General features: G+C 37.3%; 1 protein-coding gene across 1 annotated transcript in view; it reads left to right on the plus strand.

The window, feature by feature from the left end:
• The first annotated feature begins 1,926 nt into the window (after positions 1–1,926).
• Positions 1,927–25,489, plus strand: part of LOC140141699 (uncharacterized) — a 61,421-nt gene continuing 37,858 nt past the window's right edge. Inside the window, exons 1-4 of the mRNA XM_072163611.1 lie at positions 1,927–2,117; positions 19,908–19,990; positions 24,000–24,200; positions 25,085–25,288. Of these exons, the coding sequence (XP_072019712.1) occupies positions 1,927–2,117; positions 19,908–19,990; positions 24,000–24,200; positions 25,085–25,288 (679 nt within the window). The remainder of the gene's footprint in view (positions 2,118–19,907; positions 19,991–23,999; positions 24,201–25,084; positions 25,289–25,489) is intronic.

Genomic DNA, 25,489 nt, shown 5'->3' on the forward strand with positions numbered 1-25,489 from the left:
CTCAAGCATCAATTCTTAACAATCACATGAAAAGTTAATGCGAGAAGTCAACACTCAACAGAACATCATAGGATCGTGGAAACCGCAACCAGGAAGAGAGTGGAGATGTTGAGAATACCTCACAGATGATGGAATGAACTGATTTGAAAGAGATACAGGAGAAAGCATGACTGCCCATATTTTTACTGAAAAAATAACTGAAATTTTTTAACTTCTCTGAGTGGAGATTGAATTCATGGGTGTACAAGACCAAAGGGTGAAGGGGGAATGGAGTGCCTCTGTCTGAGGACAATATTTTGGGTGAAATTGTGACAGACAGATTGGCATTTATTTGTAATATCAGTTGTTTTTTGATCTTTTCCCCCTCCACAACTGGGAAATATTTTTAAACTTCAGGGCTTTTAAGGAAATGATTTGGATGTATCAGAGGCAGCAGAATACATTGTTGTAAATGTGTTGGTACCCCTTTTATTGTTGGAGTGTATGTTAAAGGAGTATTTCGTGATCCTAGCATCCTCTTTTTATGACATTTTTCAGTACATATCCACGAAAAAAGCTTATTCCCAAAATTTCAGTTGATTCCGATTTTGTGTTTGCGAGTTATGCATGATTATATGTGTATTACACTGCTCCATAGACAATGCGTTGTAATTTCGTTCTGGTGCACCAGAACGTAATTCAAATTCCACAATATCTTTGCTAAGCGAATTAATCTGCAAGAAATATTTTGTACATAAACATTATGTAGCCAGAGGTTTCCAGTGATATAAAAATCTCAACTTTTTTTTTGAGAAAAGTGGGGGGATGAGGCTGTGGATCATGAAATGCCCTTTTAAATCACAAACATGTATTGATTTATTGTAGGATATCTGAAAATTTGAGTGCTTACAGCAAATTGAAACAGGGATAGGGGCATATTAAGCTCAAATTGACAGAAATGAGATTCATATGATCATAAACATTGTGGTGAGATTGGCTAAACAAGAAAATTGGCTAGGTTCCTTTGCTGGGCTGGGAGAGATTTGACAGATCATGTTAATTGGCAATGGCATGAAACGTGGCGATTAACCTGGGATTTCAATAGTTGGACTTTTGTACCCCCTCCCCTAAGGAATGACCAGGGTGGTTAAGAACTGGACAGCATCAACAGAATGTTATTGCTGTGAAAGACTGCAAGATAGCAAAGTTAAAATTTCAATAAACGTGTTGCTTCTTAATCAGCATGTTTCTACTGAACAAACGGTTTACGAATATGCAGTAATGGCCCCAGTGGAAACAGACCACCATCAACCACCTTTTGAAGTGGTTTATAGTGGGTAATATGTGGTGACATTCCCAATAGAAAGGGTACCAATGACGATTTTGTGGATGACACCAGAAGTCACTGTAACTGTGACAAACTACAGTACAACTGCGAGCGCGAGCTATCAAAATCTGACCTTAAAGCGGCTTGAAGGTTCTAAATACATGGGTGGTGAATCGTTGCACTGCATTTGCAGATCAGCAGAAATTACCTTGTTTAAGGCATTACGATTTGCTCAGTATATATTATAAAAACATGCTTGTTCCTGATAGAAAGTTAGATATAGACTGATTAAAATTTTAGTGTTTGATAGCAAATGGAAATGAGGATGGCGGCATATCAACCTCAAATTGACAAGAAATGAGATTCATATGATCATAAACATTGTGGTGAGAGTGGCCAAACAAGAAAATTGGCTAGGTTTCTTTGCTGGACTGGATTTGACAGGCCATGTTAATTGGCAATGGCATGATACTATGTGGCTATTAACATGGGTTTCAATAGTTCGACTTTTGTACCCCCCCCTCCAGGAATGACCAGGGTGGTTAAGCACTGGACTTAATTTACAAAATATTATTGCTGTAAAAGACTGCAAGATAGCAAAGTTCAAAAATTCAATAAACATGTTGCTTCTAAATCAGCGTGTTTATACTGAGCAAACGGTTGACGAATATGCAGTAACAGCCCCAGTGGAAACAGGCCACCATCAACCACCTTTGAAGTGGGTAATATGTGGTGACATTCCCAGTAGAAACAGTACCAATGACGATTTTGTGGGTGACACCGGAAGTCACTGTACCTGTGACAAACTAGAGTACAATGCGAGCTATCAAAATCTGACCTTAAAGCAGCTTGAAGGTTACGAAAAAGTTTTCTGGACTTCCACCCTTCCCACTTATTCTTATACTTATGGGTAGTGAATTGTTACATTGCATTTGCAGAACTGCAGAAATTACTTGGTTTAAGGTAATGCAAGTTGCTCATTATAAACATGCTCATTTTCAATAGAAAGTAAGATATAGACAGATTAAAATTTTAGTGTTTGACAGCAAATGGAAATGAGGATGGAGGCATATCAACCTCAAATTGACAAGAAATGAGATTCATATGATCATAAACATTGTGGTGAGAGTGGCCAAACAAGAAAATTGGCTAGGTTCCTTTGCTGGGCTGGGAGAGATCTGACAGATCATGTTAATTGGCAATGACATGATACTATGTGGCTAAACATTAACCTGGGATTTCCTAGAAATGCAAGATGGCGAAGGGTGAAGTGCTGTCAATCAGGGAAACCCCAACAGCTATTGTTCCTTCTTATTCTTCTTCAAGTTCAAATTTATTTTACAATACAAAAGAACAATTACAGATCTTTACATAATGCAAAGTCTGTTTGTTCTCATGAAATAATTTAGCTATCTTGATATCTGTGGACAAGGACTGTGTATTGTCTTGGTGACCCATACAAGAACTCAAGAAACTGATCCTGGCTGTGACGGTTTATTTTAGGTGGGATATTAGGGTGTGGGCTTCTCAGCTGCAAGTCCCTGATTGTTGCAATATGGTTTATAATATATTGGGTACAGTGGTCAGTGAATTCCTGTCTAGTTTGCTGAAGTTAGATGTGACAAACCCAAATATTTCATACCCTTCACAGAATCCTATGCAACATGATGCATCCCCCTATTTCATCAAGTGACACTCCTATTACTTTGTACATGAGGTTCCCTTTTCATCTTGAAAATAGACTGGCTAAATATGGGCTGATAGTAAAAAAATCAACACATTTTGCAAGATCTGGATGTATCTTATTCACACCATCTATAACAGAACATGTAGGTTCTCAGGTATTAAATTTTACTGCGGTAATGATATTAACATGAGCTTTCTTCTGATACTGAAATCTTAGTTTTCATGAAGGTGAATGAAGTTTGACAAAGTCTACATATACCCTTTCAAAACAACACTCTTTAAGACTCTGTCAGATACTCTGATAAATGATCATCAGTTACTGTGATAGAGAATCTAGATAATAGCAACACATAATTGGCCTGGATTCAGCTTAATGGCAAAACAGTACCCCTAGATTTCCAGGGAAATAAAAGTAGAAATTGACAACATAGCTCATACATGTCAATCAATGATAAGTTATTTAGGCACAGGAAAACAAGTAGGCTATAATGGTCTACAATATATATTTTTTCAACAAATACACAAACAAATCAGATTAAGTTGTAGTTGTTGGGTTTTGAGTTATTTGTAAGCAAATATTCTATCCATGATGCTATTGTGGTTTAGAGGTGTAGGCCCTAAATCTATATTGGGTTAAATCTGCCATACCCCTGTGGAAGATCAAAAGGAAAGTCTTCCATAGAGGGAGTATGTTTTTCAAATGGAATTGGCTGGAGTTATTTTTTTAACCCATATTCCCCTGCCTGTATATGACTTTACCTATATCTTCCACAGCTGGAATGAGTATTTCAAATTGAAGCTACCCAATTGTCTATTCGAATTGAAACCCATACTCCCTAAAGGTTCGTTCATACTACCACCGCATTTGCGATGCGTTGCTTTGCGATGCGGTGCGTTGCCGCACTGCATCGTACTGCAAACTACTGCATTGCGATATCGCAATGATTGAAGTTAAATACATTTTAACTTGGAAATCGACGAGTTGCGTTGAGTTGCGGTAAAAAGTAATCGATATATCGGCATCGCAAAGCAACGCAGCGCAAATGCGGTGGTAGTATGAACGAACCTTTAGACTTCAGCTAAATCTACCACCAGAGCAGTGTGGATTTCAAATAGAATAGCCCGTTTCTTTGAAGTTGTAGCTTTTGCATTGTCAATCAGCGGTAAGTTCATTTGGCAGAGAATGGGTCGACTTGGGCTATTACTTTAAAGGAAGTTGTAGAAATTATTGAGGATTTATTTGAATTGGTATAAGAAAACAACATACAGAAGCACACATACATGCTATCCAATTCATTATTTAACTATACCTTGTTTCTGCCCGGTGGACTGTGCTTGGAAATAATAAAGATAATTTGTTTTATTTTTTATTATTATTATTATTTTTTTTTTTTTTAGTCACCTGTACTTGGGGCTGGTGGGGAGAGAACACCTAGTAAGACATTCAAGCAAAAATACAATCCAAACCAAAGATGAAGACTTCAAAATCTTAATCTAAAAAACAGACACAGAGCAGGTTCAAAGATGCAGAGGAGGAAGACAATAATACCTGATCCAAATCATATCTTGGCCTTTACATCTAGGCCTAGATTAACTACCAGCCCCCTTCTTCATCAGATACAATGTTTCATATAAAAATTCAAAGCGATGATGTTCTATAAAAGAACAAACCCACCCCCACACACCCCCACACCCAAAAGACACGCCCACAACAACAAAGCAAAACAAAGACAGGACAAGACAAAAGATAATTATTTTTTAACAGGTGTTTGCAGCTTTAAATGGTGTGATAAGAAAAAACAAAATACTATGAAAACGTCCTACAGTATGTTGTGCCAAGCTTGGAGTGCAGTATTTTCATTGCTACATAAGGTAACAAGTTCGCAAGCAAAAGGAAATGTTCTTGGATTAGATTGGCTCAATATCAAATTTAGCATGACATAGATAAAGTGATTTCTGAGGATTATTACAGAGCAGTATCACTATGGACCACAATAGCCTCATCCCAATGGCATAGTTCAATAACCTCAATTAAACAATCATAGTGCAAAATGTGACCTCAAGTTGCAGAGTATGAGTTTTTGTACCCATATTTTCTAAGGTCATTCAATGAATGTACAAATGTATTGGGGTTAAAGAACTGTGCCTGATAGATGAACATGTTGTGGATCCTAGTGATGACATAGATAAAGTGATTTCTGAGGATTATTACAGAGCACTATGTGTTCCAGGAAAATGAAGAGTTTTGTATTTTTATCAATGCTGTATATAATCTATGAATTGTCAGTGGTTTAATACAAGGACAGGTTAATGTTAACGAGTTAAAGATTAATTAATATGTATCATTAAGTAAGTGATTACTTGGAATCTTTGAGGTACTTGACTTTGAGGTATGGTTAGCTTGCTATTGTTTTTGGAGTTGTACACCCCTGGATGCTAACTTGAAGTACACAATGTAATTTCAAAGCCATTGATAATTAATTAATCCAGTGTTTAAAGGAGCAACTTGCTTAAGGATAGCTATAGCTTTATTCCTGTATGCCTATATAATTATGTGTGAATCAGGAGTTAGCAGGGACTGAGTGTTGGGAAAACACCTGGTGTGTTGCAAACAGTACACCTTAGATAAATGAGGAGTGCTCTGAGACGCGTGATTGCAGTATCATTGCACTTGCACACAACTCAGTTGGAGTCAGTCCCTGCCAGGTGTGCTGCAAACAGCACACCTGGATGAGCCAAGGTGTGCTCTGAGGTGTGCAATCGCACTTCTTAAAACTCGGTGCCTGAGTTAGGCCATTTCACTAAACTTTGCACAGCTTTGTGAGTTTCAAAATCAATCGTAACTTACAACACATTGTAAAATCCATTTCACTAAAATGACTTACGATTGGTACCCTTCATAAGTAATAGGGATTTACTACAGGGACCCTTCATTAAGTTACATCTAGTAAGTGCCGTGAGACATTACAGCCAGCGACATGCATAGAGGAAACACTTTTTTACGTGGATTTTCTCTACCCAGAATTCCTTCCCACAATACAATTTATGCATATCGCTAACAAATGAGATGGATTAACCTCCGCGTTGCAGCTATTGTTACGCAATGTACCTTATAATCCTATTGGAAAGGAATTTTGGTACAAAATGACTATCGGTAGAGTAACCCGGTTTCCATGTTCTACTTCAAAGACTGAACTTTTGAGAAGTTTTTACTAACTACTTGAACTTCTTCTGAAATTCACATGACAGAATTGGCATCAAGCCCTATTCACATAGACCTTGACTGAGAGATGACAGTTCATGCTCATTGAGGGGTCTTATTCATAAGAACTTCATATGCGACACGATCTGGTCCATGGGGGCCAAAGGCGGCAAATTTGAAACTGAGATAAAGGTAAAAATATGGAGTAAAAAACAATAAGATACATAAGAAAATAGACATCAAAAACCTTCATAACTTTAGAACCAAGTATGCTAGACCTTTGGTGTTTTCAGTATATGATAGTCTGTTGTATGTATATTGTAATAATCACAGTAACTCAATTGTCAAAAATGCCTCCTTTGGCCCCATTCGCTACTTGCACGGTTCCGCCATTATGCACTATGTGCGGGGAGAGCCTCGAACTGGCAGCATACATGAAAGGAAGAATTATGTAACCTTACACAGAACGTTATGTCTAGTTCAATTCCCATTCATGTATGCTGCCAGTTCGAGGCTCTCCCCACATAGTGCATAATGGCGGAACTGCAAGTAGCTTAATGGACCAGATCGTGTCACATATTACCTTCTCTCCCAAGAACATGTACTTTGTGTATTTTTTCTAACTGGAGATTGAAAATATTTTGTGTAAAATTGTGATAAAAAGATTTTTGATTGTAAAATTAGCTGTATTTAGACCCCTCTCCTTGCTAGCGGAGACACTGATGGAGATGCAATTTTGAGCAATCGAGCTTCCACCCTTAAAATGTTTAGACCGCTTCATCTCATAAAATGACAACTATCAGCCTTTTTTGGACCCCTATGTACTCCAATGAGGACAACATTTTCCTTGACCAAGCTTTGCCCCCTACAGAATCACCAGCCGGTCACTTGCCTGATTGAACTTACAAATTGGTATGTCATGAAGGGCTTCAATGAAACTTTGAATGTATGCCACAAAGAGAAGGGACAGGGCATCTATAATGTTTCACAAGATATTTGTGACGTTTAGAGACGAATCTCAATATACAAAGGCATTTGCTATCTACTTCCTCTGAAATCACATGACAGAAATCATTTGTTATTGTGACATATTCACATCACAATCACATGGCCCTTGACTGTCAGACAGGGTCTTAGCTAGAAATTGTAGGTTGCCCGTCATTTGAATAAAATTGCCTGTCCTAATTTGACCTTTAAAATATTTACCAGACATCTATAGCCCATTTGGGGTTCAAAGAGTTCAAATATGTGCTGATATGGCCTTGTTCTACAATTTGGGTCTACTAAAAAGGTCAATTAGCATCTCAAAACATACAATTTATAATATAGCATCTGTCAAAGGCATTAATTTTGCCTGTCCCAGGAGCAAACTGGCCGTCTAAAATGACGGCCAGACAGGTGGCTAGCTAAGACCCTGCTGTCAGATTGCAATTCATGCAATTTGCTGGAAACTGTTCACAAGACTCCCAGTTTTGAGAGAGAAATGTGGTGTAAAAAGGCCTTTTCGCCAGCCCATTCGGGGCTGGATCTGTTTCAGGTTTGGGGTCAGTTTACTCAAGAGATTATATTTTAGTGGTATTGGAATGATTTTTTTTTTTACTTTTTGTGGTTAAATTTTTTTAAATATTTTAATTCGATTTGTAAGGAAAAGTAAGTATGTTTTGCCGTTTCAACGAAAACGAGTGAGTATTACCAAAGTTATGTTTGAATTAATATGACTTTAAAAGTTTTAGGTATAGGCCTAAAATGTAACAATAATAGTTAATATACAGCATCATATGGTCAGCAGAAGAAAAGTATGTCATTTCAGTGTCTTTGACCGGGGTCCTTGACCACTGAACAGCGTGATATCACAGATGTGGTGATATCATGTTGATAACAGATCTAAGAATCAAAATCTTCATCATATGGACCATATTGATGTCAAAGTAATTATCTATCCTATCCTGTGTCGTTTTATGGATAAAAATGACTCAAAATGCTATTGATGAAATAGTTGCTATCATGAACATCAGTTTTGCCTTTTCAGCGGGAAAAATCCGATGCAAAATAAAGTTTTTAGGGCCTAGCTATAATATGGGCATAATTTATGCATGTAGGCCTATAGTATTGAACAATGTACCCATTTGACATGCACTTATAGATAAATAAATTGTCTTACTTTATTAATTTAATAACTTCTATGTTATAAATAAAATGACACATAACGTAAGTGAAGCTACTTTCTATCTTTTTTATTTGATTCATAAACTTACAGTCAAAACACACAAGAGTGAAGATTGCAGTGAGTAATCAGTCCTTTATAAATGTTCTTGCCACCATCTATCATATAGTAAACTATACATTGCTGAATTAATATCAAATTATTTTAAAATAAAAAATGTACATGTAAGGTGAGTTTATATTATGTTATATGGCGAATTTAAGGAGTATTTCGTGATCCTAGCATCCTCTTTTTATGACATTTTTCAGTAGATATCCACAAAAAAAGCTTATTCTAAAAATTTCAGTTGATTCCGATTTTGCCTTTACGAGTTATGCATGGTTATGTGTACACAATGTGTTGCAATTTTGTTCTGGTATACCAGAAGGAAATTCAAATTTCACGATTACTTTGCTAACTAATTAATCTGCAAGAAATATTTTGTACATAAACATTATGTAGCCAGAGGTTTCCAGTGATATAAAAATCTCAACTTTTTTGAGAAAAGTTAGGGGATGATGCTGTGGATCACGAAATGCCCTTTTAACTAAAACCTGCAGTCAGTGCAGTGTAGTATTTGTGACGTGGTATATCGAAAGCAGACACTTTTGGGCAGGATCGTAAATGGAGAAATAGCCAAAAATCTACCGGGGTGATTTTTTCACGATTTGGGTTTATGATGTTATTAATGTTTAAAATATTGTCTGATCGTTTCAGACCGGAATATAACTGGCATGTTGTATTTTTGAGACATTTTTCAAGGTAATTCCTATACTCTCAACATTGTCAATAATATTTTTAAAGGCAGCTTATCTATTATTAATATTAAAGGCCCATTCAGTGATTTGCTCATCCGGACGATCGTAAAAATCATCAAAATTTTGGTACCGTGCCTTTGTTATTACATAGATGTGCTAAGTCTGCGAATGGTTCAGCCAAAAGCCGTGTAGGCCTATTTAAGACAAAATAAGACATTTTACACGAATCTGTATTTTTAGATACTGACAGTATCTAAAATTAGCTACTAAGTATTTGAATGGCGAGGCTTGAACTTCGTCAGTACTGCTGTTTTCTTCATTTTTGCCAAATTTGGCATTTCAAAAATACCAAATGACAATTTGAATGACTTAGGCCTATCCTTCTCTTTTAAGCAATTTATATTTTTAAAGGCAGCTTATCTATTATTAATATTAAAGGCCCATTCAGTGATTTGCTCATCCGGACGATCGTAAAAATCATCAAAATTTTGGTACCGTACCTTTGTTATTACATAGATGTGCTAAGTCTGCGAATGGTTCAGCCAAAAGCCGTGTAGGCCTATTTAAGACAAAATAAGACATTTTACGAATCTGTATTTTTAGATACTGACAGTATCAAAAATACCAAATGACAATTTGAATGACTTAGGCCTATCCTTCTCTTTTAAGCAATTTATAAACAATTTTAATTTTTTACTCTTGCACTGGGATCACTGAATGGGTCTTTAAGAAATGTGGCGTATCATGTCAAAAACAGACATCTTTTGGACAGCTTATAAATTTGGAGGCTTTCACATAAAGAGCTATTTTGCTCCCCAACGCCGTTTTCCCCAATAAAATCGGACATTCCTAAGCGAAGAAATTGAGTTAAAGTAAGTTATGGTATTAAAAATTGAAAATTGAAATATCGTGGGTAAAAAGCTGAAAAGACAAATAAAACCAGAACAGAACAATTTAGAGAACAATAATGAATTAATAATAATGAACAATAATGAATTAAAGAGTTGACAGGAGATTAGGAGTTAATGTTTTCTGCAGTTTCAGTGTACATCTTCTCACCGTTGATGGTTTGGTGGACTGTCATGTAACATGGATGTAGTAAGCCGTGATCCTAAAAATGCCTTTCACATTGACCAAAACTAATTACAAGACCTCTTCTACATTGAGGCTGGCTTTCCCTTTTAAAGGGAATTTTTATTACTTCTCTGAAATTCATGTGGCAGAAATCATAGACTTGGCATTGAGCTGCAGAGCTCCACTGTCAGATAGCAGTTCATACATTTTGCTACAATTGTTTTTCAAAAAAAACAAAAGTTGTAAAACGGCATTTACTATCTACTTCCTCCAAAATTCACATGACAGAATTGACAGACTTGGCATTGAGCCCTATTCACGTAGACCTTGACTGGGAGATGACAGTTCATGCTCATTGAGGGGTCTTTAACAGGAACTTCATTTTTACCTTCTCCCAAGAACATCTATTTTGAGAAATATATGGTTTGCATGAATTGTGTACTTTATTTGGCCTTTGCTACTTTATTAATTATTTATTAGTCTCAACACAAGCCACACCAATAAACTTGGTACAATTTTACGTTTTAACTGATTTTGTAGGTTGAAATAGTAACTTGATTGACTTCGAAAATGAAGTTAAAAAAACATTCTTTCTGTCATAAGTGTACACTCAAGCAGAATTGTAATGTTTTGAAGAGCTTTGTTGCAAAACCCCGTACATCCACTTGCCTAATTTTGAGAACACATCAAAAAATCATCAACAAAATCAATGATATATGGGGGTTTTCAACAAAAGCAGTTTTTGGCAGGATACTCATCCTACCCAAGCATCACGCTAAAAACTCTTCATTATACAAACAATTAAGTCATTCAAAGTTACCAGATTTAAGAAGTTGACAAATACTGGTTTTGAAAGGAACAGGAACTATGCCGTCCTCTAGTCCTACCATGCACTTGGTTCCATCCCTATATAACAACAAACAGATATGGCAGTATAACTTCTATGTGCATTGCTGCCTGTTGTTAAATTTCGATAATACATAATTATCAAGCCAAATTCAGAGGAGAGATAAAGCTGACCAATTCTAACAGATACAGTGTGCCACTGTCATTATACCAGGGTGGGGGAGGGGGGCACTTAACACAAATGACCATAATGGGTATTCCCCTCCCCTCATCCGGCAAAGACCCCTGTTGTTGGACCTCGCAGCTCCGGAAGAGACCTTAATTTCAGAGACTCCTAAATTGTCCATGATTTTGACAGTACAGCTCAGAAAGGCCCCCTTTTATTGGTACGGCGTGAGCTCCCTCCTAATACCCATCATCTCCGAATTCTGGGGAACTTACCTACCAAAAAGAAAACCCAGAACTTGACATGTAACAACAAATTTAAAGACTGTTCACATCAGGCAGTAAATTATCTTCCTTCGGGAAATTTAGTAAATCTTGATTTGGCAACAAAAAAAGAAACCCTACAGGTGGGCAGGCCTTTCAAATAGGGTCGGACTCGGTTGGACATTTTGGGGGGGGATGATCTTGTAGCAAATGACTCTAAAATTCACCACTAATTTTTTCCCATGGTGCCTTAGTGTGCACTGCATGTCAGTGTCTAAGTATAATTGAAGACTGAATTAAAAAGACTAGTTTGCGTATGACGCCCTGTCAAACAGACTAAAACTGCTGTACTGCGCAGGTCAGCAACCAATCACGCCGTGCCTTTACCCTGACGTCAGAAGCAAACTAGGTTTCGGTCTTCAATTATAACAGCCGGCAGCTATCCAAGTACAACTTTGTAGGCCACTTAAGCGAATAAGATGGGTGGTGTTGACTAACAGGTAGTCGCTTCAACGCTAACTAATCACTACATTCCTGTGTAGCCTTGATTCCAAGAACCAGATCAACGCTTATTTTCCCTTAGTCCTAGTGAATAGTCACACCAGTAGGACACAGTTTACTTGCCTCAGCCTTAGGGCAAATTATGTATCTTTCAGGGGTGGCTCTGCCTGCCCAGTTGTTTAATTTGTTATGGTTTTCTTTGAAAATGGTAGTGATGTCTGTCCCACATAATTATTTGGACCTTAAATCCCTTCATCATGAGCATTTTCCTGTAGCAACTATCACTGCTTTTTAATGCTCAAATGAAGCTTAGCACAGGCTCTGTGCTGAGGTTCTGATACCTCTATCTGAGATATTCCAACAAGCCCGCTTCACTCGCTATTTGAGAGGTGTCACGGTTTGCAAACAGGGCTAGTTCTATCTAAGCTTTGTTTGGGGCTGTATTTATATCTTCTCAATGTTGTGTCAAAAATGTGCCAGAGCAGAAAAGCAGTACATCAAACTTGCCGCTGTATTTGGGGCAATGCAACTATATTTTGGCCTTTCTCACTCTTGCATGTTCTCTTCTAACCCCATGGGCACTACCGCTTTTCTTACAGTGATCCTGAGTGGTCAATTACATGATATAATCATCTGAGTAACCAATCAAAATAAAGCTTTTAGATCTCTTCAGCCCTACTGACTATTCTTACAATATCATTGATTGGCCCAATACATTATTGTAACCAATCAAATATGGCTGTCTGCCAATCGGTAGTGCCCATGGTTATGGGGTATCCCTCTTCTATAGTAATTGTCAGAATTGTAGGGACCAAGAAAGCGAAAATCAGGTCTTGTTTATGGGACTACCCGTTGTGGAAGGAGGAAATTTGTTGCTAATAGCAGGAGTATTTGTAGAGCTTTCCTGCTGATTTAGGTTAGGAAATAGGCTAGATTATGGCAGGGGAAACTTATTTGATATTACAGAGAGTATTGACAATGTACGATTAGGATAATAATGCAGTGATTGAGTTAAATTGACAGAGGTGATGGACTGGTATTTTTTTCTTGGTGCAGTTACTGGGGTGCAGTTATTTGTTGATGACTTGAACTGCTGTGTAATGGTACTATTGCACTCTTTTAATACTGGTTGGAGGAACATATTTTGGGCTTTTTGGCAACTGGAAGGGAAAGAAGGAAGTGAATAAAGAGAGAAAACAAACAAAGAAGTTGTTTGCACTGGGTGGGATTCGAAGCAGAGACCCTTCCCATGCCAAGCACTAGGTCAGCAATACTTATTTTAGCCAACACTTACCGTAACCACTCGGGTATAAGCCCACCCCCTAGATAGCAGATTTCACTTCAAAAATGGGGGGTGAGCTTATAACCGGGGAGGGGCTAGTACTTGAATTTAAAAATAATAACAATCATCCCCATTTGTATATGCCTGATGTATCCATATTTTATATCATCTACGTTAATATATTTTAAATCATAAGTATGGAATGTTAATTATCAGCTATTATTAACTGATATTTGTTTATACTTGCTCTTAAAAGTGAGAGAAAAGCATTGATTTGATTTAAGAACTCAGCCAAAATTACAACTGGGCTTATACCCAAGTGCACCCTTGTTCCCAGAATGTTTTGAAAAATATGGGGTGGGCATATAGTCAAAGGTGGGCTTATACCTGAGTGGTGGTAACAATTACGGTGATTGCATCATTACATCATCAAGTAGTATTTTGTAGTACTTACTCGGGCACGTTTGGTATATGGGTATGAGAACATATTTTGATGCTTGTATTTTGGGACCCCACACCTGTTGTGATAAAGTACACATTTAAATTCTTTAAAAACTGTGCCATATATTTATGTGTTACCTTTCACACTCCGACTGTGAACAATGAAGAAGATCCCAATATAATCTAAAAAGTTGATATACGCCATAGCGTCAAGTCCTGTTAACTTATGCTAGGGTGAAGGTTAAAAAACATCACAACTACCCATGCATGCAATATGTGCAAAAATCATTTCATGGTATTATGCTCATAGAAAATTGTTGCAAAGAAGAAAAAAAAACTGTTAATAGCATGTAGCGTTATTATGGCTTATCAAAACTTACAAAACTGTTGATAATGGGCGACAAATTATTCCAGCAGTGCACACGTGCAGCTGTTTTGCACTTAACACTTTATTCTGTTGGCCATGGTTGATTTTAGTACAAAGCCTGTCATATTGGGTTTTTTTAAGATAATTTTTACGAAAATTTAAATTATAAGCTCAAGTTTGAAACCACTTAGATGCTAGGCATGTTTATATTTGTGTAAATTGAATTTCATATAATGCTACTTTTCGAATTTTTGACTTTTATTGATATTCGCACATCTATAGCATAAGGATCACTAGGCACATAAAGTTAAGCACAAATTTGAGTGTATTTGTATCAAAGTAAACACTGGGGTGTTTTCGTCCAAATGACTTCACAAGTACTAAAATCAAAGACCACAACAAAAAAAGCAGTATTATTAGCCTGGTTTACCACCGTTGTAAGTTTACAGAATGATGCGTTTGTTAGGCACAGTAGGGGGTGTGTTACACTGGAGCCATGTGTTTAACTAAAGGGGGCGCCATGACAGGAAAACAAAACAATGTTACTTCTGGAGGCTTGTTTTGGAATTAGTTATGGGGGTGTGAGTTTTACAGCTACAAGTTTACAAGTAGAATGCATAAAATTATATAAGTTAGTTGAATAGCGGCAGTTGGGTGTTGGTAATATGCTATGGAAGTTTGTAATACTTGATGTTTCTTGAATGGGTGAATGTACAATTAAACTGGCAAGCATAGATTTTCTGTATGAAATAGAGTGCCTTACAAGTAAACAGAATTGGCTGACCCTTTTATGTGGACTTGTCAAAGACGTAGCCATGGGATGCATGCATCCCCCACCAAAAATGCCAATATGAAAGAAAAAGTTCCATTTTTTTTTCGGTAAAAAACATTGAAAATCAGCCCTTTTTTGAAGGACAAATTCACAAAAGTTCCACATTTTTTTGTAAAAAAAAAATCTTGAAATCAGCCCTTTTTTGAAGTGAAAATTCACAAAAGGTCCACTTTTTTGGTAAAAAAAATCTTGAAATCAGCCCTCTTTTGAAGGAAAAATTCACAACTACAACTACAAGGGCTGCAACTAAAAGAAAAAACAAAGATGGCCAATTGAGTTCAAAAAGCCAGGTTGTCATTGCCCACAATGTGTTACTATTTCAAGCCATATATTATGTATTTCCATATTTGTTAACTTACGGAAGTCAATCATGTATTTGGGATGTTATTCATTGTATCTTGTCATTGCTTCACCTGTTGTCTCAATATTGCTGTACTTATGTAATCTCCATCATAACCATAATCTTAATTATGCTGAACTTATCCACCTGCTACTCTAGTTATGGATGTATGGATCAAGTTCAAAGTGATTTCTGTTAACGTCCCATTCAGTGATCCCAGCGCAAGTGTAAAAAAATATAAATTTTAAATTTTGGTCAAATTTGGGCGACTCTGCACACAAAATGGGCTACCAGATCACCTGCTGTTGATTGTATCAAAAGTACTTGAACTTGGCCGGAGATGTGGCCAACATCTTGTCCAAGTTGGAGGAATGAACCAGGTGAATCATCTTTATCTATTTCTATATAGAGTCTGTGCTACATCATGACCCAGACACCCATATGTTGGTGGTCCATTCATGTCTGTTGTTTTCTACCCATCTTGTTTGTTAAGGAAGTTATTCATTGGGATGTTATTCATTTATCTTGTCCTACCATCACCTGTTGTCTCATATTACTTAATAATTGAATCAATTTAATGGATTAATCATGCTAATTATAATGCCTCAATTCATCCGTCTGTTTCTTGTCTATATACGGCCTACTATATGTAAGTGCACAGATCATTAATACAATGTTACTGGTAACTTTGCTGATTGATTAGCTCTTCAGCATCCCTGTCACTTTTGTGGAACTGACGAATGAATGAATCAATTTATTGGCTAGATTCTAGGATAAATTGGGTGAAATTTTGAATTTTGGGTGATATTGGGCCAATTTTGATGATTTGGGTGGAATTTTAGGGATTTTGGAGTATTTGGGGTGGAACTGATGAATGAATCAATTAATTTATTATGGGTTAGATTCTGGGATGAATCGGGTGAAATTTTGGGTGATATTGGGCCAATTTTTGTGATTTCATTTGGGTGGAATTTTAGGGATTTGGGAGTATTTGGGGAGGATTTAAGGTGATTTTTTGGACCTTGGGGTGGGGATGGCTGTCCCCAAACCCCTGTCCTAGCTACGGGTCTAACTTAAAAGGGCACTTCGTGATCCATAACCTCATCCCCCCACTTTGCTCAAAAAAAGTTGAGATTTTTATACCACTGGAAACCTCGGGCTGCATAATGTTTATGTAAAAAAATTTCTTGCAGATTAATTTGTATAGCATAAATTATTGTCAAATTTGAATTTCGATTATAAATGTTAAATATTACTGTAAATAAAGCACATTCAGGCTTTGTCTTTCACATGGCATTTACCAATGACCATTTTATACAATGGTGCAAAGTAGAAATTGGAAAAATATGGGAGGGCGTTGCTGTGGAGCAAATAGCACATTATGGCTTTACCTTGGTGTGTTTTTGTGTGCATTTTTTCTTGTTTTTTGTTTTTTTTTGCATATTTTTGATTACTGACATTAATATAACATGTAACGGTAACTGACCAGACACACAGGTACATTTGACATTTTCTTGCTGAAAAAATGTTACTTGCTGAAATCAAAACAAAAGTGCAATATTCCCATTGGCTTACTATAGAGGCAGGACTGGTGTTCAGGTACATGTACTACATATAGTCGTACTATACATGAACCATTATTTGAAACTGGATTTAACAGTTGTCAGTACAGTGGAAGCTGCTAATAGGCTATTGAATGTAAGATTATGATTTCTGAGAAGACGGCAAGCAGCTAGTAAAGGAAGGAAGGAAAGCATATAGTCCTACAAATATCCTGAAATATTAGCTGTGTATATCCTGTGACAGAACATACACTCTTTCTTACTCAATTGTAGCTATCAATCATATAGCAGTGTTTGTTTTTTATGTATTGAATGTTGCAAAAACATGACAGGCAGTGCCCAGCGGTGATATTTAGAAAAGTCATAACTTTTTACCTAATTATGGCAAAATACTTCTTTCTCCTAGGTTGAAATAAGTATTTTTTTCTACTTCTATTGATAAATTTAGAAGACCTCAATCTTATTCTTACCTTAGATTCAGCACTAAAACAACTTACTTATAGCTGCCATTTTCTATGTTTCCTTCTCTCAAGAGAAAACCCCTTAAAATTGTATGAAAATGGACTACAATCTGACATGAGAGTCATTATTAGCCCAAAAAGTTCGTTTTAATGACAGTAGAGTAAACAAATAGTTAATTTATGAGCAACAGTGAGATTTTGCCAAATCATTATACCTTATATTGAACCGAAATCTTTAATTTGAGGGAAATTTATGCACTTTTGGGGATTTAATAATCTCATAATCATCACTTCAGTTGTCACCCTTACTTCTAGTACCACAGATCCTGATTACCCTCTCTTTATTTTGCCACCAAGCTGTGGTACCGCTTTAATGCTTTTGTAGAAGAAAGCCAGAAGGTTTCTGTTGAAACTGCAGGCTGCAGTCACACGTAAGTTTTTCATTTGGTGTTGGTAAATGAACGCTAGTCTAATTAGCTGATTAATTAGCAGACCTGATGAACATCTTCAATGTTGCCACCAACGTCTTATGTCCATGATTGGATCCTTTGTAACTTGTCCTCATCCTTTGTATTTCTTTGGTTGTGATTATCATGGCTCTATGTATTTGATTCTGAGAGCTAACTAGAGATTTCAGTGGGGTTGATGGGAGAGTATAATGCTTTTCTCGTAGCTTTGTTTGTGGGTCAATCATGTGGGTGTGTGTGTGTTGTAGGGTGGTGTTTGTAAAACCATAGGGCTTCATACATGTTTTTGAAGGCCTATGGTCTGTTCATTGCTGAGTAAGTGGGTATACACCTGCAATCAGGAACATTTTGGTTTACAACAGGGATTTTTACTAGGATAGATTGGATCTAAAACCTCAATAGAGGGCACTAAACACATTATTAGACAGGGGTATACTATGGCTTAATGGTATTAAAAAGAATCAATTATGTTGCGTTGATTCTCTGCTATTTCACTGGGATAGCACTACTTTCAGGCTCTGTTGCTAGTATTAGTATACTATATTCGCGCTGACGCGCTCATTGAACACCTCGCGCTACGCGCTCGCAAGGTCTGTGAGGGCTACAGACTGCAGCTATCACTGGGAAAGAGCTGAAATAGGGGAATAGATATAGATGTTTAGCATAGTTTGACACTTTTGCACACATGGCTGGGGATGTGTGTCTTTGGGGGAACTGTCAGTGTGCATTTGTAAACACCTTCAAACAAGAACCTACCCCTGAAGTGGCTTGAAATCAAGGATACTCTGCAACTGAGGACATCCATGCTTCCCTCTACCTACCAGTTTATTGCAAACAACGTAAAAATACATATAAGACCAATGTCTCATTTGCCAAGCCTAATAGTTGGACAGTTAAATGTCAAGTGGGGACATAGCTTTTGGATGGAGCTTAGCTTTGGGTGTGCAAGGTCCTCAGTTATAGAAAAATGTTGTAGGTCCTTAGTCAAGGATTTTACGAGTAGCGGTGTGTGTGCTCACATACATAGATAGTCTTGCAAACAGGCTCGTACGCAGGATTTTTTTTGGGGTGCTGATTTTGGAAAAGTGAACTTTTTTCCCAAGGAGGGGGGGATTTTGTGAAAAGTGGGCTTTCTTTCCAAAATTTTGACCTTTGTTGGCGAAAAACCTGTAAAAAACTGATTTTTTGGCTCGCTACGCTTGCAAATTCTGACATTTTGGGACTTTTTGTACACTTTGGCAAGTTTGGGGACTGCGGCTGCACCCCCCTGCATACGGGCCTGCTTGAAAATGTTCATTGACAAGGGAAAAAATGGGTACTATCATACTTGTATTTTTGTCCCTGGTGTTTTTATATTCCTAAATCATCGCAGACACTTCCATCCCATCTGTCAGCATCATCCTACACAAATGTAATAATAAGTTGCCTTGTTTATCCCAATTATTAATCATATTTTATTTATAAGATACTACCCATATGATGATGTTAGTTTTTCCACAAGACTTAACCCACCCCCTTAAGGCATTGATTAGTTTGCCTTAAATCTGTTGCACAAGACACGTCATCATACACACTAATATATACTATCAGATCATTTATTTTTGATGGAAGATATTTTCACATACCCATATTTTTCATGATCTCTTCACAAAAGAAACTTCATTATTTAACCCAGTGGAGTAGCATGGGTCATCATATTGGGGGGGCACGGGTCTGATTGGGGGGCACAAGCCGTTTTTCTCAAATTTTCCTATGGGATTTTCTAAATTTTGAGATAGAATGGAGGGCACGTGCCCCCTGTGCCCCTATGACGCTACGCCACTGATTTAACCAATAGTAAAAAGAAATTATATGGATGATATTATTAGTGTGCAAAATGATTTAAAAAAAGGTGAAAAATTTATGCCGAGTATTAAAAATAGTCACAATAGCAGACAGGCAAATTTAGGTTGATTTCACATAGACGATACCTAGTGACATCACACACCAATCTGTTTGCATTTAACTGTGACTTAAACTGCGTCTAAGCAACATATGGACACTTGTTTTGCTGTTTGTGTTGCCGTCATTGGGGGCAGTGACAAGGAAACTATTAATTAGTCCGTCGTGTTCTTTATTGACACTTTTTCCTGTTCATTTTGCCGTTACAGGTATGCTTTGGGGATTGTCGCGCCCACTTCACGAGTCTGCCGTTTTGGTGGAGGAAATTGCACACCAACAGGTTACGATGCTGGTAAGCTTAACGATTAATGAGTGTGATGACGTAGATACTGTCAAATCCTGGCCAGTGATTTAGTATGCTGTCAGTGGGATTCAATTAATATGCTGTCAATGGCTGTAAAGTATTATCAGTTAAAGTGATAATATACTATTTCAGACAAATGTTAATTCTGTTATTCTTTGCCAAAAATGAGAAATAATAGCAGTATAGTCAGGAAGGTTTTCTGGTCATTTTAGGCCAAAATAATGAGATCAAATGAAAGAAACCTACCTATCTTGACCGCTTTTAAAGCCGTAATGTATGCTATTTTTTAATGGATTTTGTTCATTTTAAGGTGTGACAGATCTGTGTTGGGATCAAGCAAAGAGAGGATTTGTTGATCAAAATCGATTCATATCTAGGCCTAAAATTTTCTTGGCCAATAACCCCACAGGCACTAAGGCTGAATTATTGGCTTCAAGAACTGTTTTGATTGGCTACAAAGAAGGCTATATTATGAATTGAGCGAATCAGAGACGTGGTAAGAACAGTCAGTATGGGTTTCGTGAGATTAAGCTTAAAATTCCTGAGAGATCTAAAAACTGTATTTTGATTGGTTACTTAGATTACAATATTGGCCTAATTACCAAATCAGGGGCATTGTAAGAAAGGCAGTAGTATCCATGGGTTTAAAAGGCTCCAACATAAACAGGCTGCCAACTCTCAAGGTCCGTTCATACTACCACCGCATTTGCGATGTGTTGCTTTGCGATGCCGATATATTGATTACCTTTGCCGCAACTCAACACAACTCGTGGCATTTCTAAGTTGAAATGTATTTAACTTTATTGCGATATTGCAATGCAGTACTTGCAGTACGATGCAGTGCGACAATGCACCGCATCGCAAAGTAACGCATCGCAAATGCGGTGGAGTATGAACGGACCTTCACACCACAGATTATGCTCACACATTCAGCATGAGATCACAGATTATAGAAGATAATCTGTGATGAGATGCACACATTTGGGTACTTTTTCACACCAAGGTAGTAAATCTCACTCCAAGATAGTAAAATCTTGCTCATCGTCAAAATAAATTATTGTCCCTACTCCCACCCACACACCTTTTGGATTCTCGAGTATCATGGGTTAAAAATGAAAAAATTGTAGTTGGCAAACGAGAACTTCATCCTGGTAGGCCCTGTTCTACAGCAATGCCAAGCAATTCCAAAAAGTTACAGCCCTTGTAAATTGGACCTGAAACAAGAATGAGAATTGATTTTTTGTATGTATCACAGAATTTTACTGACAAACTACAAATTTCTTTTGATCTTGTCACTTAATGTGTGAAATGCCCCCCCCCCCCAGATCTACCAAAAGGTCTGTATATTTTGTGAACATTGGTTAATATAGGCCTATCAAAAAGGGTCAACATTTTGAGTATATAATCATAGAGTATTAATACTAGATCACTTTCTTATATAAAAATAGTTTAAAATGAGCATGAAGATTTTATATCATTCCTGTAAAACTGCATGGAATTAGCCTAGCACAGATATCTTATTGAAGGATGATACAGCTTTATTCTGTAAGCTGCTTAATTCCTTAATTGAGTCTACACTAGTCTAACTCATGAATATCTTACACCAAAATCCATTTTTGTTTTTTCGACCTCCTCAAAATAAATCATGGCTGAGGGCCTGGTCGCAACTATTTAGCCATTTTCTCAAGCTTCTGATATTTCCTTTAATTTTCACTTGCATTGTCTTATTCATTGATATTGGGATTACTGTTTGGGAACAGCCAAAAAAATAATTAATGAGGGCACTCTACCATATTCTGTGTCAGTCCCACAACTACAACAACATATATGATGGCTCTTGATAGTAGAGGGCAGCAGATAGAGCCAAACTTTCGTGATGAATAAAGGTTGGGAGTTGAAAGAAAGAAATTGGAAAGAAATAGCGTTGAAGCTGTCTAAAAAATGCATAAAATGCATGAGAAAAAAGACATCACAAAACTTCATAACATTAGAACCAAGTATGCTAGACAGAACTTTGATGTTAGCCTAATATTTGTATAAGGTAATAATATTGTAGTAACTCAATTTTCAAAAATGCCTCCATGGCTCAGATCGTGTCACATATTTGAACACAAGGTATTAAAATTCTGTCATGCCTCAAGATCCCTGTATTAAGGCTTTTGCTCAAAATATACATGATTAGGGACGCACCATTAGACTTCAATTTTCACTTGCATTGTCTTATTCATTGATATTGGGATTACTGTTTGGGAACAGCCAAAAAAAAAAAATGAATGAGGGCACTCTACCATATTCTGTGTCAGTCCCACAACTACAACAACAGATATGATGGCTCTTGATAGTAGAGGGCAGCAGATAGAGCCAAACTTTTGTGATGAATAAAGATTGGGAGTTGAAAGAGAGAAATTGGAAAGAAATAGCGTTGAAGCCGTCTAAAAAACCCAATAAAATGCATGAGAAAAAAGACATCACAAAACTTCATAACGTTAGAACCAAGTATGCTAGACAGAACTTTGATGTTAGCCTAATATTTGTATAAGGTAATAATATTGTAGTAACTCAATTTTCAAAAATGCCTCCATGGCTCAGATCGTGTCACATATTTGAACACAAGGTATTAAAATTCTGTCATGCCTCAAGATCCCTGTATTAAGGCTTTTGCTCAAAATATACATGATTAGGGACGCACCATTAGACTTCAAGGGGGCGGGGAGGAAGAATTTAAAAAAAAAACTTCCCCCACTACATGAGCAAAAAAAAAAAACTTTCCCCACCAACACTAAAAAAAAAAAACCTTTCCCCACCTAACTGTATAATGCATGAAAATAAAAAAATAAAAACTTACCGCCTTTGGCAGCGAAAAAAAAGTTACCCCGACCCCAACTTCCTCCACCCCCCTTGAAGTCTAATGGTGCGTCAATAGGTCTACTAAGTACTATTGCAGTTAGGGCCTTCTTGCACACACTTCTTGGTCCGTTTGTCAGGAATGAGACCATCATACTGCAATATCCATTACCATGTTTCATTTCACACCTGTACACACCTGATGCAATCAACCAAATGGAATCACCTGTCAAGCAACACCAATTTTCATCCTTTCAATCAAAACCAATTTTTTTAATGGATAATTTTGTCCACTCAATTACAAACCATGCTGAAAATTCTTATTGAAAACTGACTTACAGTTGAGAGATGATTATTTCATATTGAGGACGTGCCATACAAAATTATTTACTTCTTCAGCCTGAAGCTCAAAAGGTTTTAAGGACAAAAAGTCTTTTTGCTTGACCACATCACATATGTATTTAGATTTAATTTTTATATTGTAAAATAAATCTATATGGATGAGACAGGAAAGAAAAAAGCAAGGTACACCAACTTGATGTGGGGAAACAAGTAAAATGCAGACTAGACAGTATGCAGGGGGACAAAAACAGCAAATGTACATGTAGGTAGAAGAAGTAGGCAAAGTTCGATAGCCAAAATTTACCAGTTCCAAGGCCCACGGAAGTAAGTGCTGAACCTGCAAAAACAACAAGGATCAATGGTAATACAAAACTGCACTAGAACAAGTGATGAAAATCACTGTGCATATAAACAGACACGCTAAACCAAACATCCAGAGTAGGCACAAAACAGGCAAAGTTCGATGGCCAAAAATTGCCAATTCCAGAGTCCACAAAAGTGTCAGGAAAACAGTACACTGGTAAATTTTGGCTATCGAACTTTGCCTACTTCTTCTACCTACATGTACATTTGCTGTTTTTGTCCCCCTGCATACTGTCTAGTCTGCATTTTACTTGTTTCCCCACATCAAGTTGGTGTACCTTGCTTTTTTCTTTCCTGTTGTTCTTATTCAAGGTATCCTCTTGTATCATTTATTGATCCTTGATGTGTTTTGTGTCCTCGTCCGTTGGATTCACCATTACCTACTTTTTATGGATGAGACACTTAATTTGTATAAGCATTGGTACTTAATTCTATGTCATTTTGTTATTTTCCCAGCTCCAGAAAGCATCAGAAGTGTGTGTACAGAGGAGTGCCCGTTTCATCAGCATAGAAGATTTCATATTCCTTGCGAGAAAAGATAGGGACAAACTGAGAAGACTCGTCAAATTCCTGAATTTCAAGGACCAAAAGCAGAAATTTGCTAAAATGCTGGGCACAATGGAGGAAGAAGAGGCTTACAGTGAAACAGGTGAGACAAATGGGCGATTCCAGTTGAAATCCATACACCCCCTATGGAAGACATGAGCTTAATCACCCATAGAGGGAGTTTAGATTTCAAATGGAGCTACCCATTTGTGAAAACTCATTTGAAATTCACACTCCCTGTATGGAAGTTTAAGGTCATGTCCTAGTTGAATTTCAACTAGAATAGGCCATTGTATGTTGTGTATTTGCTTTTAGCTTATTGCTGCCAGTGACATCAATGCACCATGACAACTCACTCACACATCTCTATGCAGCCTCTTTCAACATTTAGACTACACCAGCACTTGAGAGAATGCTCGCAGTGTGAAGCTGCACCTTATGAAATTAACTCAGATGTCACAGACTGCACTTTGCCAATATAAAGTACTGTAGTAGTCAGGGTTCAAAATGACAAGGAGCCAATGCAACTTCCCTGTCAAACCGGTCGAGGACTATCACAAACAGATTGGGCTTTTTATATGGGATTCCTCAAGGTGAGTGGGATGGCAGAAGTCACATTTCTCTAGGTTTAGCTATTTAAGTAATACATTGCATTTACATGAAATGAGTCAGGAAGTACAAAAACCGCATTTATATTTCCATAGGTCTTGTAGTTCTTGAGTTATGGCCAATAACATATCAAAACAAAAGTTTTTTGGCGTTTCCACTTCTGGAAATATCATGCACATGGGGCAGAATATCAAGCCTTTGAAACTCCTTTATAGAACCTATTCCTTATATGTGTCAGCTTTATTTGTCTGAATATTTAAGTGCAAGCACCGATAGATCATGCTCCCCTCTGACCTGCCTTAATCCTTCAATAATTGGTGCTCATGCATTGTCAAAACATTATAATCTGGATCTTTCTTTCAATTGTTTCATCCACAGACCAAAAAGCACATTGCAGAAGGAGAAAAATCTGTGCAGATATGCTGACAACCATTGACCAAACAGGAGAGCTCATTGGCCTCATGGATGCTGAAGAAATGGACCCACTTAAACAGGAAAGGCTTGAAAGAGCAGATAAGCACACTAGCGGTATGGATGCAATCACCTACCAAGAGTACACAGAGGCTAGACAAGTTAACTTTGGTAAGTTGAAAGAGCATCCCTGGGAATTGTGGGTAGCTCCAGTAATTTCACTTTGATGAAATCTGGACATGTTCAAACATTCTGTAAGCTTCTAGTTCAACAGCTTACAATGATACTGGGACTGATACTCCTTTATGCTCATACCAGGTAGTGCTCCTCCTCAATGAAGATGTGTCAGAAAAATTGGTGGTTTTCCTCGGT

This window comes from Amphiura filiformis, chromosome 19 (genome assembly GCF_039555335.1).
Source record: "Amphiura filiformis chromosome 19, Afil_fr2py, whole genome shotgun sequence".
Classification (NCBI taxonomy): domain Eukaryota; kingdom Metazoa; phylum Echinodermata; class Ophiuroidea; order Amphilepidida; family Amphiuridae; genus Amphiura; species Amphiura filiformis.